At 51.6% G+C, this 18049-nt stretch overlaps 1 protein-coding gene across 1 annotated transcript in view; it reads right to left on the bottom strand.

Annotated features, from left to right (window-relative positions):
- The window catches only part of RNF19B (ring finger protein 19B), a 148738-nt gene that overhangs the window by 36857 nt on the left and 93832 nt on the right, over window positions 1-18049 (bottom strand). Inside the window, exons 3-6 of the mRNA XM_069622449.1 lie at window positions 16104-16248; window positions 15463-15625; window positions 14832-14946; window positions 14458-14598 (exon numbers count right to left, since the gene is read on the bottom strand). Coding sequence (XP_069478550.1) covers window positions 14458-14598; window positions 14832-14946; window positions 15463-15625; window positions 16104-16248 — 564 coding nt within the window. The remainder of the gene's footprint in view (window positions 1-14457; window positions 14599-14831; window positions 14947-15462; window positions 15626-16103; window positions 16249-18049) is intronic.

Raw genomic sequence — 18049 nt, 5'->3', positions numbered from 1 at the left:
GGGCCAACAGGCAAGGTGGTGGCTGGGAGCACGATGAGCATGTGATGGCAGCCAATACAGATGGTACCATTGGGGTCTTATTTAGATGAACACTATCCAAACTGGCACTGCACAATATAAACAAACCGAATGCAGAGGAAGTACAAACAAGTATAGCACAAGCATGGGATGAGGACTAGAAACAGAAAGGAGTAATGTAGGAGCCAGCATGTGCCTGCGGTCTCACGAGGCAGAGGCAAGAGTGAGAAGGGCTTGCCACGGCTGCCCCAAGGCCATAGGCCAGACACAGGGTAGTGGCTGAGCATAATTTAGTGCACGATACCAGTAGCAGCTCTTTACAAATAGTTACTGTAAAGGCTGGAGGGGGGGTATCTGTACTTCTGCCCCTGAGGCTGAATGTAAGGCTCTCAATTTGGTAGAACATGGCGAGCAGCCAGGCTTAAGCTTTCAGGAGGTGATGCAGGCAGGTTCTAAAGTACAGCGTTTCTCCAAAGCCTCCACAAAGGAATGTCCACATACAATGTTAGAGCTTCTTTAAATAAAATAAGGGTGCTACCGTACCATCAATATATACATGTAATTGTTGGAGTAGTAGGCCGGTACCCAAGTTCACTTTGCTAATCCTAATATAATCGCTTCATACTTACAAAGTAACTGTCTGCGTAAGTGCACTTTTACAATTTTTCACAGAGTATTAATGCACAGAGTGCTCAAATGTAGATCAATGGTCACAGCCACTTCACGATAACAGCCAATGTTACTGTACAGATTCCTCGATGATTGAATAGGGTTCACAACCAATTTGCAGCCACACCCAAAACATTGTTCGACCACTGGTCCTTATCAAGGCCAACAAGTGGCATAGAACCCAAATCCAATTTAGGTAGGGTTAGGTTCTTGCAATGACCCGGTTGATCAATCCAGTGCACCTCACGGGCGATTCCATACAGGAAACCCCAGGGATATACCCTCTACATTACAGAAAATGTCTCAGCCAACATATAAACGATTGAATCATTGATACTTTAAGAACACCATCGGGAAATACTCAAGTCCATTAGGGATAGGCACAGGACACGATTCATCAGCAGGGTCATCACAAGAACCTAACTACCTAAATTCGATTGGCAGATGAAAGTAAGACCCCCGGTATCCCCACAATGACTATGCATGGACGGGTGCATGGGTCACTTTTGATGTCGGTTTCGGAATATCGTGGTTTTCAGACTTTCGGTGATGAAGCCGCAACACTGACCTCTGGCGACCTGGACTCAACCACTAGAGTGGGCCTTGGACCCTCACCAAGTCTGGACCCTCAGGACGTCTTTGTTAGCTTCTGTTGACAGGAAACCCCACCAGCAGACCTTCCTCTGCTTCGATCGACAGTTATCTTTCCAGGGCGAGAAGTGGTCAGTGGTGACGGCACGATGTTCTTTCAAATGTTAAGCAATTGAAACTTTGCAGCTCTGGTGTCCAGCAGCACTTTGCCAGGGTACCCCCCCTTTCTGGGCAACAGACAGCTTCCAGCGGTCACGAAACACGCCTTTGGACCCTGGGCGACACCAATGGACTTCTCTGGCTCGAGATATCCAGCACTCCTCTTCTAGCCTTCGAAGAACTCTTCGCCGGATGGCAGGCACACAGGACTAGCTTCCAGGATATTTCGAAGAGCAGTAGTTTTGCACAATGGTACCTCCTTGCTCAGGGAGAGTTCTCCTTTGCAGGTCCTCTCTGGATCAGTCCTTGGGAGACACGACAGCTTTCTGATTACATTGAAGAAATGCAGTAGACTTGTCTTCCAGCTGGGCTTTAACGAACAGCTTCTTGCAAAGCTTCGACTTCAGCTTCTGAACAAATTGATAAGCGAGAGGTCCCCAGATACACATCTGCCTCTCATTCACTCTGGCTGAGCCAGGTTCAGTCAGCCAATCACGCAGAGGGGCATTCACGCAGACAGGAACCCAATCAGGCTCACAGGCATAACAAAGAAGGTGGATTGGAGCAAGGATCAGCCTTTCAGAACACTACACTGCATTCAGTATAGAGATAAAGTTGAAGATAGTGGGACCACGGACCACACTATCATCAACTTCATCTATCTACATACTCTCCTCCCCCAGACCACTTCGCTCCTGGCACTAACTCCTTGTGTGTAAAGCGTTTTGCAAAGTAGAGGGCAGGAGGTCGCTCACTTTCCTCTGCGGGCTCCCTCCTTTGGAATAGCCTCCCCCTGCGCATCAAAAGACTTCTCTTTTCCTCCTCGGTTAATCTCACAGTGGCTGAATCGGTGTCCTTGGCCTTTGTGCATCTCCGGGGCCTTACCTACCACACCCATTCTTCCCAGCTCCTGTCTTTTCACAGCACTTTGCATCTGCATAAGGTATGTTCAGTTCTTTGTTATGTGAACTGAATATGTAAAGTCCAGGTTACGAGGAGAAAACAGCCTTTTTGGGGTTGAATCCTTGTGTTATAAAATTGCCCCACGCCTCCCATTTCGTCTTCTGTCATAGTTGACCGACACCATCTCCCCTAATTCTCTAGTCACTTGGATGCCCAAATACCTTATGCCCTTGTGGTCCACTCATGCCCTGCTATCGTTTCTTGGAATCGAGAATGGGGCTGGGCTTATTGGTATAAAGCATCATTTCCCCATGTTCATTTTTAGCCCTGAGAGGGCCATGTTGCCATTTTCAGTAATCTGCTTCATGAGCGCCGGACGTTGAGTGCTGGATATCTGAGGTATCCCAATATATCATCAGCAAAAAGCGATAGATTGCACTCTATCTCCCCCACCACTAATGCCCCAGATCTGCTCAGGCAATCGCCAGCGGCTCCACTCTTATAGCATAAAGTAGCAGGGAGAGGGGCACCCCTGTCTCGCTCCTCTGGTGAGCACAAAGGCCTCTGACACCCAATGACATCAAGTCTGGCCCTGGGCTGCTTATAGCGCTCCTTTATCCATCCCAGGAAGGTTGGACCGCATCCCATCTTCTGAAGGACCTTCATGAAGGGCCATTTCGCTCTGTTGAAGGCCTTCTCAGAGTCTAGCGATACCAGGCAAGCGTCCATGACGCCCTCCTCTGCAACATGGATCAAATGCATAGTCTTTTGAATGTTGTCAGAGCCCGTCTCCCTCTGATAAAGCCCACCTGGTATCCATGTACTAAATTTGGCATTTTCTTTCCCCTCTAGTCTCATTCCCAGGATTTACACCGGAAATCTTCACATCACTGTTGGGGGGGAAAGGGTCTGTAGAAGGAGCACATACTTGGGGCCTTACCCTCTTTTTGAACAGCCATTATTATTGACATCGGATCAGAGCCACCCCCATAGACATGAGTTGTACACCATCACTAGACGTGGAGTCAACAGGGACCTGTACAGCTTGTAAAATTTGATGGTAAAGCCATCTTCCCCCAGGGTTGTACCTGCCTTCATACCCTTAATGGCCATCAAGTCTTCCTCCACACCTATAGGGTGCTCAAAGTTCTCCCTTTCATTTTGTGGAAACCCTGGAATGGGTAGATCCCTCAGGACTGTGTCTTTGTGACTCTACCCCCCCTTCCATTCCAACATGTAGAGGTTACTATAGAACTTTGTGAATGCACTTCCAATCCCCTTCAGGTCGAAGACAGACCCCCCCTCCCCCCCCCCCCCCCAATCATCCTCTATCCTCTCTTCCCTCAATCTCCATGCCAGAATCGTGTCCGCTTTATCTCCCTTCTCATGGTATTTCTGTTCATGAACAGAGCTTCTTCTCCATGTCCTGGGTCATAATGGGCTTCAACTAAGTTTTATAGCCCTGGAGCTCCTTGGCTTCTGGCAGAGAGGTAATTTCCCACGGGGACCCCCCAGCTGTAACTGCGCCATCTTATGCCGTAGGATGCTTTCTTTTTTTGCCTCTCCTTTTTCGTGCCTATCCTGATCAAGACCCCCGGATCGTTGTTTTGAAGCCCTCCCAAACAGATTGGATTCGCACCTCCCCTGTATCATTAAAGGAAAAGTATTCCTTCCTTAATTCCCACAAGTAGCTCTTGTTGCACTGCTGTATCTTTTAGTAGGAAATCGTTGCACCTCCAGCCACCCCCGCCCCTCCCCATCCCCATCCCCATCCCCATCCCTCGTCTACAGAAACTAACCATGTTGTGATCAGACCCTGGGATTAGGGCAACCCGAGACACCAGCACCTGCACTTTCGTGGTTGCATCCACCAAGATTAGGTAAATGCGAGAGAATAAGTTGTGGACCGCAGAGTAAAAGTAAACGGCCTGTCTCAAGCCCATAATGTGGGTGTTACCCCACAGACCCTTCACAAACATCTCCCAGTGGCATCAGCGAGGACCAATTTCACAATATATCCCAAACGGGCTGATATCAGAATCACCACCCCCGCCTCCCCAAACATTTTTTTTTTAAAAAAAAAACAAAAAAGTGGCCATAACAACTTCACCCACCTTCTGGGATTGCAATCGGGGCTCCTTTCCCCTAGGCCAGTGCATCTCCTGGAGGGTCATCACATCTAATTTTGCCCAACTAAATTCACAGCGCACCATCAACCTCTTATTTGGCGTGTTGAGGGAGCCAATGCTCAGCTCACCAGATCCAGACATTACTCCGTCGGTCCACCACATAACCCCCCCAAACCCCCTCCCCACAGACTTTTCCCTCGTTGGGTCTCCATCTCTGGAGCCCATGAAACTTAAATCTTGTAACCTTGTACTCTTACTTTGCACAACAAACCCAATTCCCCTTTACCTTCCCGCACACCCCTCCCCGCCAGCATCCAACCCCACCCAGATCTGTCACCTTAGATGGTATCAAATCACCAGTTGTCCTCTCGAGCCCAGGTCCCGCTATTAAACAATCACCACCCCCCCACCTATCGTTGCTTCTCTTTCTCTGCTCCACTTTTTCCTTATATTGCAAAGGAACCCAGAAGCACCTGTCCCCTAATTACTCATTGGTTTCTCCTTCTGCCCCTCCCCCCTCTCCGGAGGAGTGTTCAGCTTTCTAAACTGACTTAGGGATCTTCCATTTGTCCTGCTACTGCTGCATGCTCCTTCGGTTAACCCTTTGAATGTCACCTTCCATTATCGGTTTGTGTCAGAGTAGCCCTACTGCTGAAAGGATGAGAAGGGGAAACCCCATCAGTATCTCACCCACCTTGTCAGTAAGCCATTTTGTCAGGGGTCCACATTGCTTTCTTCTAGCCGATGTAAAAGCCCACAAATCCTGTTAGATAGCTACCTTCCCAGACCCATAGGTCACTGGTCCCGCCTTTTCAAGTAGCTTTACTTTTTAAGTAAAGCAGTGGAACTCATCACCCTCAGTCCTCCCGCTCCACAACCTGCTCAGTGAGCTTGGTCCATCGTGGGCTCGTCAATTGCGTCAAAGGCAAACAGGATTATCAGTACCTCCACTATCGACCTCTTTCTATCCCCCTTGGTTTCTCCCTCTTTCCGCAAACCCAAAAAAACTAAGGTTGTTCCTTAGCGCCCAGTTTTCAAAGTTGGCCATTTTTTGATTTCACTTCGGTCTCTCCTTTCCAGTTCTGAGAGCGTCATATCCAGTTGTGCTTCTAGGGTATCAAGTGAAGATTTATTGTTCTCCAGGCTTTGTACCCTCTCGTCGATGCAGTCTATTCTCTTGTCCATATTTTCTAGCCTGGGGCCCAGCGCATCCCCCCCATTAGTGCGTCTAGGTCCTTCGTGGAGTCCTCTTCCATTGCGCTAGCCTGGGTGGGCAAGATCTGGGGCATCTGCTTTGGGGGTTCGAAATTGGAACTTCAAGGGCAATTCTACAGCTCAGTGGTCCTTGTTGTGGCTACTTCTCCCGCTTGGCACTCGTCACCCAGCACGCTCCTGCAGCAAATCTCAGGTGGGTTGGGCGAGGCGGGCACATGCCCCTCTTTCAACTAGGAGGGCCCTCACCAACTACGTCCTGCCCTCCTGTCAGGTGTGTGCAGGGCCGGGTGCTCCCAATTTCCGCAGTCCTATTTGGCATAGACAGCTGCCCCAAGTCCCAATGCCTACGCTTTGCCTCCACACGGCTAGCTTCGCAGTTACAGCTCCAATCTTCACCAAACTTGGGGCAGAGGTCCCCCTGGCCAACAGGAGTGAGTAGCTATCTTTTCAGCTCCGACGGGGTACAAGGAGGGGGCAGGGGGTTCAGTTCCCCCTTTGTCTCCAGGCTCGGGAGCAGGTGAAGCGGCTATCTGTTCACCATGCGCCTCCTGGTGGCCACACCCTCTGCCTCTTTGGAATGGCTACCTGTACCTTCAGATTCATACAGGGCACCAGGCCATCCACTACCAGTCGACTCCTGCACTTGGTCTCCCCCCCTTACTTGCACTTCCGGGCTCCCTCCCCCTGCACTAACATGGCTGGGCCTGCACCCCTTCAGCCTGTCCAGCCAGTTTCTCAACTTGCTCATGGACCTTCCTCCCCTGCACTCTGCAGTCCCCAGCACTTGTCCACCCTGGCCTCTCCTTAGCACTCACCTAACCCATACCTCCCCCTTGCTCCCCCACCCGCCCGTTTTCTAGCCTTAACCTAGAAAACGCCCCTTGCTAAAAACACCAGTATTGAAAAGCTTGAATGCCTGACCACGTCTGAGCCAGAGATACTTTGCTCATCCGCTAGGGTGACGATGTGGCACTGCTGCTTCCCTCAATGGCCAACCCATACCGGCAAAACTTCCTCAGAGCAGTGTGCACCATGGAAACAGTCGACACTGCACACAAAATTTTGCTTAACAAAACTGGAATAAACCAACACTTTCTTGTGTAGTCAAATACTCAGCCATCTGGTTGGATTACACCACCACAGAGCCCTATGGTTCTACCACATTATATATGATAGGATAGTTTTACATACCGCCTATATGCAATTTGTTTCAAAGCGCTTTGGCCTGGCCCCAGTTCATGAAAAATGAACTGGGGCCAGGCCCCTCAAACCCCCCCCCAAATTCACCTGCGCACAAATCAACCATACAGCTGATTGGCTGCATAATCGCAGCAGATTCTTGGCTATTACCACCTGGTATCACAGCTTAACACCTATGCTTATGAGTTTGCTGGAGTACCTGTAAAGCACCAACATAAGGAACAAGTTACTTACCTGTAACTGTTGTTCTCCAGCATGGGTCTGGCATGGATTCACATGCTCATAAATATTCCCCGTTATCAGGCTGGGAATCCTCGTAAAGAAAAAAATCAGTATCAGTTTCGTTTCTGATCTGTCTTTCTTAGTAGTAACCAATCACTGATCTCTGGGTCATACTGCCCCCAACCAATGACTCCCCTCTCCCTAAGCCCCTCCCCTGGCAGCCATCCTCAGATTTGGTAGCACGTAACGTGGCAGTATGACCAAGTGAAGAGCCGCGGAGGGGAAGGAGGGACGGTTTGCATGTGAATCCATGCCAGACCCATGCTGGAGAACAACAGTTACAGGTAAGTAACTCGTTCCTTCTCCAGCATGGGGTCTGGCATGGATTCACATGCTCATGAATATAAGAATACATAGCAGTATACACATGCAAACACGGGAGGTGGCAACAGGCTCAACATTAAGCATCTTTACCTCCTCGCCAGGCCCACCTTGATCCAGTGGTCTTCAAACTTTCTTGGCCTGGGCCCCCCCTGAGCAAAGTTTGGGCAGGCCGGGCCCCCCCCCCAAAAGTGCCAGATGGACAGTATGTAGAAATCGCTATGAACTTTTGAGTGCCATCACTGCACCCAGACCCTAGGCTCTCCCCACCCTACTCCCACCACTATCCCAGTGCCGCCGCCCATCCTGCTCCTACCACAGTCCCATAACATAAGCATACACACATCCATACACATTTAAATAAAATCGCCATAAACGTACCTTCTGCATTTCATACTGGGCTCTGGCGCCCCCCCCCCTCCCCTAGGAGCCCCACAGTTTGAAGACCTCTGCCTTAAGCGAACAGGTTGCGCAGCACTGCTTGGCCGGCCCTGGACTCCTCCCTGGAGTCCCGATCGATGCAGTAGAATCTTGTGAAGGTGTGCGTCGACCTCCACGTAGCAGCCCTGCAGATGTCCAGCAGGGGCATACCAGACAGGAACGCCGTGGTAGCAGCAATCGCTCTGGTCGAATGGTCTCTCGGACAGCGGTCGGTTTGCCAACCAGTGACAGTGCATGATGCAGCCGGAGAGCCATATGGACATGGAAGCCTTCTAGAGAGCCTTCCCTTGATTCACAGGTCCAAAGTTCGCAAACAGCTGTGATGTCTTCCAAAAACTCTTCATGCGGTGCGGTCCACGTAGAACTTCAGCGCTCTAGCTACGTCCAGCGAATGCAGAGTCCTCTCTGCCTGCGACGAAGGGAAGAAAACTGGCAACACCAAGGGGGGCTCGTTGAGGTGGAAGTCCGACCTTGGGCATAAAGGAGGGGTGCGTCCTCAGCACCACCCTTGTGTCGTGAAAAGTCAAGTATGGAGGCTTGCAAGATAGGGCCTGGGACTCTCCCACTCGTCGTGCGGAGGCCACGAGAAATGCTGTCTTCCACGGCAGGAACTTCAACAGCGCCGAATGCATAGGCTCGAATGGGGCCCCAATGGGCCTGGTCAGCACCACGTTGAGCTCCCACGCCGGGGCAGGGGCCTTCACCAGCAGGAACGATCGGAATAGTCCCTTCATAAATTCCTTCACCAGGCGATGAGACCACAAGGACGCCCATCCTGTAGTTCTGATGTATCGGGAGATGGCAGCCAGATGTATCTTGGAGGCGTGAGCCAGTCCAGCTTTTGCCAGCGACAGTAGGTACGTCAATATTTCAGGGGCCGTAACCCGCAGAGGGTTAATCTTCTGTGCACGGCACCAGACAGGGAACCTCTACCACTTATGTCCATAGCACGAGAATTGGGGACACCCTGGCTTTTGCAAGAACCTCTGCAGTCAGCCGGGATATCGTATCCTCCAAACTCTAGTGCTGCAGGAGCCAAGCCTGCAAGTTCAGCGACTCCAGGTCGTGATGAAGAATGGCGCCTCCTTCGCTGGAGAGAAGATCAGCGTCCGTCGCCAGCTTGATAGGTGGGGACGCTGACAAGTCCAGATGGTCCAGCAACCAGATCTGTCTCGGCCACACCGGTGCGAGGATCATCCTGCCCTTGGACCTCTTGAGCTGGTCGATGAGACGGAGCGGCAATGGAGGGAACGCGTACAGGAACAGGCCGTCCCAAGGGAATGAGAAAGCATCGCCCATGCTCCTCGGCTGTGTGAACCTGCTGGCGAACCTCTGGCACTTGGAGTTCGTCGCCGTCGCGAACAGGTCGATCTGGGGTTTGGCCCATCGTTGAAAGTGCCGATCCACCTGGTCCTGGCGTAGTTCCCACTCGTGGCACGAGCGCAGCTCCCTGCTGAGCGAGTCGGCGATGGTGTTTTTTATTTCTGCCAGGTGGAAGGGAACCAGAAACGTCCCCTGGGCGACGGCCCAGTGCCACAGATCCTGGGCCTCCTTGGCTAGGGCTGGGGATCTGGTGCCTCCCTGCTTCCGGATGTAGAACATCGTGGTGGTGTTGTCGGTGAAGATACTCAACACTTTATCCTTGAGGGACGGAAGGAACGATTTGAGCTCTCAGAACACGGCTCGTAGCTCCAGGATGTTGATGTGGAGAGACCTCTCCTCCGGGAGCAAGAGGCCTCTTGCGTGGAGATGTCCAGTGTGGGCCCTCCAGGGAGGCATCCATCGTCAGTCTCCTGATACGCCGGGGTCTGAAACTCTGTGCCTGCCGTGAGGTGCGCACGGGTACCCCACCATAGAATCGCCCGACGAACTCCTCGTAGAGCGGGATCCGGTCTTCGAAGCTGCCCGCTGTTTGAATCCAGCGGGCGTCGAGGAACTCTTGTAGCAGACGCATCCGAAGTCTGCAAAGGGACACAAGGTAGATGCAGGAGGATATCATCCCGAGGAGGGACTTGATGGACCTCACCCTGGCCACATCCGTGGCTAACAGACGCTGCACCTTGCCCAAAATGGCCTTCATCCTTTCTTCCGACTGAGATGCCACTCGCTCCACTGTATCGAGCTTCGCTCCCAGAAACAGTGCCACCTGCGACGGAACCAGAAGGGATTTGGGGTAGTTGATGGCGAATCCCAGTTCCGTGAGCAGGCGGACCGTCCTCGCAGTGTATTCGACGGCGAGTTCTCTTGACCTTGCACGGATTAGCCAGTCGTCCAGGTAGGGGTAGACGTGGATCCCCGGCAGGCGCAGCCGCGCCGCCACTGGTGCGAGCACTTGGTGAACACCCAGGGTGCCGACTTTAATCCGAACGGCAGGGCTCTGAATTGGTAGTGACGCCCCTGGACTACGAATCTGAGGAACTCTGTCCTTTTAGAATGGGGATGTGGAAGTAAGCATCCTCCAGGTCCAACGACAATAGGAAGTCGCCCTTCTCCAGCTTGTCCAGCACGTGCTGGAGGGTGACCATCCTGAATTTCTGTGTTTAACCGATGCAGGTCCAGGATGGGGCGCCAACCGCCTGTCTTCTTTCTGACGAGGAAGTACCTTGAGTATACCGGAGCCCGGAGCCTCTTGGGGACAAGCTCAATGGCACCCTTGAGCATCGCCCTTACCTCCAACAGCAGTTGAGGGACGCGATTCTCCTTCCTGGCCACGGGAGGAATGCGAGGACACTTCTTTTGAAATTCTAGCGAGTGTCCGCGGGCCAGGGTGTCCAGCACCCAACGGTCGGTGGAGATGACTCCCACACGCTGACGAACTTCGTCAGCCGGCCTCCCACCGGAGTGCTCCGGTGGGGGCCCGACGCTACGGCTGGTTCAGTCCTGCTTGGAAGAGGCCTTGCCGCCTTGGCCTCCTTGACGGCGGCGAGACCCTCCTTGCTTGCCGCGGCCTCTGTAGGCCTCCTGGGACGAGGAGCGGGCCGCCTGGCGGTACCTAGAAGAGCCACCGATGGATCCCTTGGAGGCTCCCTGTCTGCCTATGGAGCTCCGAAAGGGCCGCCGTTGCTGAAGGACTCCTAGGGCTCGGGCCGTCTGTGTCGGTCTTGATGGCCTGGAGGGACTCATCCACTGTCTTCCCAAACAGGTCGTTGCCGTCGAACGACATGTCCAACACTCTGGTCTGGACGTCCTGGCGAAAGTCAGTCACCTTGAGCCGTCGAATGCAAACCCTGTTGCCCAGCTGGCGAAATTCGGTATCGGCAATGTCCGTTGCCACCGTTATAGCGTGATCCGATGCCACCTCACCTTCCTGCAGAATCTGTAGGGCCTCTTGAACCATAGCTCCCTGTCGTAACGGGCCACAATCGCTAAGGCAGTGGCCGCCTTAATCGTCGTCGCCAAGATGACTCGTTGTCCCATGGAGTCCAACTTCCTGCCCTCACTATCTGGCGGGGAAACGAAGTTGAAGCCCCCGCACCCGTCGCTTTCTTCTTGGCCGCTGGCGAGACGACCGAGTCCGGCGTAGGCTGGGCCCTGAGGCACAAGGGGGCGGCATCGGGGACCCGGTACTTCTTCTCGTACCTGTCCCTTTTGGCGGGTGTCGTGGAAGGGTTCTTCAGGATAGCCAGCCCCTCGTCCCAGATATCGCCGAGCAACGGTACCACGAGGACCGTCTTTCTCTTGGCCTCCCGTCGTTGGTAAAGAAAGCCTTCCTTTTTCTGTTCCTCAGGGCAGAGCTGGAAGAGCTCGGATGCCCTGGCTATCATGGCATGGAAAGAGCCAATTTTGTTGGGCGGAGAGGCCCGAGGGGGTGGGGGGTTGATGAAGGAATGTCCGTTGTATCATCGCCACCGTCGTCGTCCGTCCTTGTCGCTGTATCCGTCGCCGTATCATCCCGAGGGTCCGGCGAGGGGGATGAGGGGTCCACAGGCCTTGTGGGCACGAAGGGCGGTGCGGGGTGTACTCTCCTCCGCTTATTTGGAGGGCTTCCCGAAGGTCCTGGTTCTGGATCCTCCGTTGGGGTCCGTGGTAACCTCGTCCTTATCTCAGTACATAAGGATTGGATCGCCAACAAAATGGCCGCCGAGCTATCCTCAGGCTCAGGCAATGGCTGCTAAAGGCCAGATGGCTGCTCCACTGGGCCCTCGTCGTAGCAATCTTCGATGACATCAGCAGGAACCTTCTCGAACCTCTCGAGGCCTTTCACGGTTTCCACAAGATCCTCCTCGGAGGCTGAATCCAAGTCCGTAATGGCCACCGCCCCCCCCCCCCCCCCTCTTTTTACACCGGGGTCTTCACGGGGGTCTCAACGATGGGCTGGAAAGAGAATTCCCTCTGCGGTGGCAGGGAAACTCTGGGCCCCGAGGCCACTGGCGTAGTTTGCCGGCCTCGCTAGGGCAGCTGCGACAACCTCGATAGAGGCCTTTGCCGGGTGGATCAAGGCCCTCACCACCTTAGGTGCGTCCTGGGCCTTCGCCTGGGGGGGGGGGATCATCGCCTCACCCCCCCTCAGCTCCCTTCGAGATCGACTGGGGCCTCTCCAGAAGCTTACCCGGGTTCTCGGACTTCCTCTTCCCCGAACCAGAGCGCTGGCTCAGGTTTTATCGTGCTGGGGAAGTCGCGCCTGCTTGGCAGCCGAAGAGCCCGACCTTTCAGCGCCCGCGGTGCTTGGCCTTCTGTTGGGCCCCCGTCGCCGGGGTGCCCTCACAGGACTTCGAAGACCGCTCAGACTTTTTCTTCGCCTTCTCACCTGCTGTGCCCTTCTCCAGCCAGGCGGCGGCAACGAGGATCTTGCTTGGTCCATTCCGACAGGTTCTTGCAGAACGCACAGTCCTTCTCCATGTGCGTCTTGTCCTCATGAAGGCAGTAGAGACATCTCGAATGCTCGTCTTCCTTGAAAACATTTTGCAATCCGCATCCTGGGCAGCTCCTGAACAGCTTGGATCCGGTAGTCGAGCTTTCCTGGTCTTGGGCCATGTCTTCTGGAACCTCTGAGAAGCGTAACTCAACGAAAACGTCACCCTTTAGGGGTGTAGAAGAATTCCGAAACGGGTCCCCGTTATCGGAAGTGGAAACGGTGGAGCTTGAGGCTCGATTAAACCAAAAAAAATGAGAAATCTCCAGAAAAAGCACAAAAACGCAGTAAAAGCTCGAGAGCTAAAGCAGGAGGACTCCTAACACTTGAACGTGTGGTAAAAATCGGAGGATGGCTGCCAAGGGAAGGACTTAGGGAGAGGGCAGTCATTGGCTAGGGGCAGAATGACCCAGAGATCAGTGATTGTTTACTAAGAAAGAGATCAGAAACGAAACGGATACTGATTTTTTCTTTACCGTGGATTCCCAGCCTGACGGGGAATATTCATGAGCATGTGAATCCATGCCAGACCCCATGCTGGAGAAATGGAGTACAGTCATGTGTACAAAACAGACCGGCTTAAAGGCATCTAGTTATTCACTCCCATGCCCCCCATTTCTGACTACACCGAGCACACATCCATGCAGAAACAAGCACTACTCCCCAAATGCCCTCCTTTTAGGTTAACGGGTCCTTCTAGAACTCTTTACATTTTATTTTTCATTTCCAGTGACCATTACTACCCTGACGTGGACACAACAGATTGTCTGGTTATGATTGAATCCCAGGACATCACTAAGGTGGTGGCTGGCGCAGTATAATATAAATTTGGCATTACATTTTTTTTAAATTGTACTTTCGTCATACACACCATATAAAATCTGAAACTGAGTCTTGGTAACAAATATGTAAAATGACAAACAGAATAAGCCAATTAACTGCTGCACTAGGTTTAGGTTGAGTGTTTAGACAAACACTGCTCCATTTCTGGAAGTGCCATTCAGGGTTGGCAATTATCGGGTGCCATTTAGCACCGGCTTCTAGTCTAGGAAAGCCTGGTTAACTTGAAACTAATAGCTACCAGGAGCTACTTTTGGCTCCACAAGGCAACTGGTGCCTTACGAGCATACATATGGCATTAACTGAGTATTTGAGAATGTTAATAAAGAATTATGACACATAGTACACATTTAAAGATACATAATGGGTAAAACATTAAAGTGCGCCTCTCCTGTGGAAGTGAGATTTGCGGTGTGCAGATTTACCCATGCCTGGTTCCCCAGTGGTAGCTTCTGACTCATGAATGATGACCGACACCAGGAGCGGAGTTTAACTATCGCTCAATCTGAATTTCAAACCCAGGCATTGCAATTTAAGTCCCCAGGGGGCTTCTTTGAAGCTTAGGTTTACGTATAGTGCTTAAATATTTGCTGTTTATGTGCATTTGAAGTTTAGCTGTGATTGTCATTCCTGGTCCGCTTTGGTATTTTACTTGTGTGTTTTCCAGAACTTGCTTTAAACGGTTTAATAGACTGCATGCAAGTAATGCATCACATGATACGCCCATCGTTAAAGTTATTTACAATGTTTTCTCTTTCTTCACGGTTAAAAGAAGTGGTTGGCCAGCCTCAGGGTGATCAAGGATTCAAACCCAGAGCAAAGGAATCTCAAAAGTACCTGTGATTGGCCCATCCTCCTCATCAAACTCTATCTTCACTCCTTTGCCATTGGCTGTACTGACGCCACAGCCACCTCCACGGCACAGGGACACTGGCACCACCCCATATACGTAGGCAAGCATGATCGGCACCCCGATTCCTGTAGTAGGAGAAAGATTAAGGCATAAGTACCCAGCATGTAAAGGGGTGAGGGGGCGGGGATACAGATAGAACCCACAAATCAACCTGTACTTTGCCACTGTGTACTTTAAGTTCATGGTTTTCAAAAAAGGATTTTCAAAATATTTAGTGCTGAATTTTGGTCATGTATGGCATCCAGTCAGATGGGTGTCTAACATGTTTCCAATCGGAATGCTGGGCCACAGTACTTACCCACACTGACTGCCGCTATGACCGGGGAAGCGATGACTGACAAGGTTACTCCTCCTGTGATTGCAAGGTTCCTCCTGTGCTTCGAGATCTTCTTTCCCTCATAACGGCCATGGATCTGAAAGGGACGCAGGTAGAATTTTCACGCCAGACCAAGACTTGAAAACACAACATACAAAACTAGAGTCCATTGACCCATTCAGTCCCCTCCAGGCCCAAGGTTTATCTACTGTCACATGTACCCCACCAAACTCCAGCAGCCATCATTTACTGTCCCTGAAATAGCCATTTATCTGAAATAAAGTTCATTTTCCTTTTCAGGCCGACGGTCTCCAATTTAAACTGTTGCAGCTGCTGTTTCACACGAAAGGAGAGCAGGTTGGGGTAAGGACGGAAGAAGGTGTGGTCACACCTACCATTCGTCTTCAGATATTACAATGAGAAGAGTTTTGAGTCAACCCCTCCCCACTTCCCCCAAAGCACAACAACCGAGCATAGGATGGTTCTTTTATAGCTTTAAAAGGCAAGACGACTTTAGAATAAAGGAAGGGGGATGCTAGAAGCTGGAGCCTTCCTGCAATCCATTTGGACGTTAATTTCACCACTCATCACTTGGAAAGCCACAATAACACACCTTCTTTCCCACATAAACAGGAATGCCAATGACCATGGCCGGGATAGCAATGCCAGCGATGAGAGAAATGCCCACTGGGGCACCAATCAGCGTACCGAGCTGCCAAAGAATCTTCTTCTTACGGCTCCAGGGCTTCTTGCCCCAGAAGGTACAGCCAGATGGACTGTGGAGAGGAGATAGCAAGCAGCACAAGGTCAGTAGGGAGAACATAACGAGCACACAAATTCACAGCAGACAAGCAAACTTTTAAACAAATAAATCACATGATTCAGTTGCAGGGAAAGCAAGATTAACTTTAAAAAATGCAGCCTCCCTCGACTCCAAATAGAGAACCATCCCCATTCAAAAGGCACAAAAGACTGACCACCAAGAATGTGTATACCTGTGAGCTCTGCTTGCTCTTCACTAGATAGTTGCAGTCACCTCCAGCTCCGAAGGTATGGTACTCTGACCCCTTTAGCCAAGGCAGCGAGTTTCCACCCACTCATCTGTAAACTAAGGGATGCACCCCTCCTGCCCACACTATGATGGGTCTGGTGGTGGGGGTAGTCATCCACAAGGCAGATGTTGCTTCCCACAGTACCCAACCAGAGACAAAACACTTGGGTGCAGCCCCCCCCCACACACACACAGCCCCTCACCTGAGGTAGTGCAGGTCCGATATCTCCTTCATGCAAAGCCAGCAGAACTCACAGCCACATACCGCACAGGTCATGTGATTGCAGCTTCCATCGTTCATCTTGATGATGTAAGCGCTGCATCGTGGGCAGGGTTTGATGTCATCACCTGCACAAAGTGAAGGGACAGGGGCTTCAAACTGATTGCCAAATAACAGGTTCTCAGATATCAGTTCATGGGTTCACTTTGGTGCCAGTGTGCAGTAGAAATATCATTGGTATTCACACTGCACCCATGCCACCATATTAGTTTACCATGGAGGTAGGTTTGAAAAGATTTCAGAGTACGTGATGCATGACCTCAATGAATCAACACTGGTCAAAATAAAAGCAAATCATGTGGGTGGAATTAAAGTTACTCAATGCAGAACTCCTAGTCCATGGTCCCCTTTCATCAAACCTTGTGGGCGTCCAACATGGCACAAGTAGCCGAACAGTAGGCAGTGAAAAATGAGCTTCCCTTTAGGTGTGGTTTAGCGCTGGGCACGTCCACTGGTGTGGGAACGACACGCAGAGGCCCCGTCATGCGGCACCTCGCCTCAGTCCCCTTTGAACACATCAGATGCTTAGATACCTGGCTACACCCATTAGCCATTGGCATACTAGCGGGGCAAGGCAGGTGGGACGCATGGAGGAAAGGGGACTAGGAGTACCTTTAATTACACATAAGTCACATAAGTCACGTCCCCTTTCCTCCATCCTTGTGGGCGATTCCAACATAGGGTGGAGCTGCAATAACCTGCCTCATTTCTAGGATGAAATGAAAAAAGGTTCTTCAGAACCACCTAAACAAACTCTGCATCGCGCCTGGAGCTCGTGTCCAGCGAGTAGTGCTCACAGGCCAACGGAGCAGCTCACGTAGCCGCCTTGCCGATCACCCGAGAAGCAGGTCTCTGAAATGAGACAGATCTGGCCTTGGCTCTGACTGCACGAAAATAGGAACAGGTCCAAGTGATTGCCTCAAATTTCTGAACCATCCCAACAGGTGATGGAAGCCTGAGAGCTGGGGGGAGGGGGGGAGGGGGGGGGCCCCTAAAGTCAAACAATTCTAGAAGGATTTAGTCTGAGAAATAAAACTTGAGATCCCTCTTGAGGTTCAAGGAATGCAGGGCCCTCTGCCTCAGACTGCGGGTTTGGGAAGAACACTGGCAGGCAGATTTATTGATTCAGATATAAAAAGAAAAAAAAAGCCCACCATCGGCAAGAAGTTGTTGAGCGCACAAGAGGATGTGAAACATGAAGGGCCTGCAGCTCTACTGCGTTTGTACCCTGTGTGCAGAGGTGAGAGCTACCAGTAAAACTGGTCTTTAGTGTCACTAAGCGGATGTCCAAAGAGATCATCGGTTCGAAAAGCTTGCGCTGCAAAGCTGCAAGAACCACATTGAGCTCTCAGGCCAGGTGCAGCCTATGCACTGGCGGAAAAAGCCTAGACAACCCCTTAAGGTCGGCCTTAACCACCACATAGGCTTTAAAAAGACATGCTCAGAGGAATTCTTGTAAGCCCCAATGGCCGCCAAATTGTGGCAGGTATGCACCTGAACACTAGAGCCAAATGTTCTGAAAAAGCCAGTACATCATCCAGAAGACGGGATCCAGACCCTTGTCACAAGCCGAACGGCAGAACCTAGTCTATTTACTCTATACTGTTAATGTTAAAGGAGATTTGTACCGCGCACTATCACCACCGGAGTGGTCCCCTGGCGGCTCTGAAAAAGAGGGGAGGGAGGGTGAGTTAGTGGGAGGAGGCTGGAAAAGTGCAAGAGTGCAGTGATGTGCTGTTGGCGGCCTCAGCCCAGTGGGTCTGTTGGCTGGGCCTGGGGTGTTTGCGGCCGGTAGTCGTCGTGTACTGTTGTGCGAGTGTTTTTGTTTTGTTGTTGTAGTGAAGTTTGTGCGGTTTGTTGTGCTGTAGG

Source organism: Ambystoma mexicanum, chromosome 11 (assembly GCF_040938575.1).
Source record: "Ambystoma mexicanum isolate Mex_15411 chromosome 11, UKY_AmexF1_1, whole genome shotgun sequence".
Classification (NCBI taxonomy): domain Eukaryota; kingdom Metazoa; phylum Chordata; class Amphibia; order Caudata; family Ambystomatidae; genus Ambystoma; species Ambystoma mexicanum.
The sequence above is the reverse complement of the archived record's forward strand: the minus strand, read 5'-3'. Positions and strand labels throughout refer to the sequence as shown.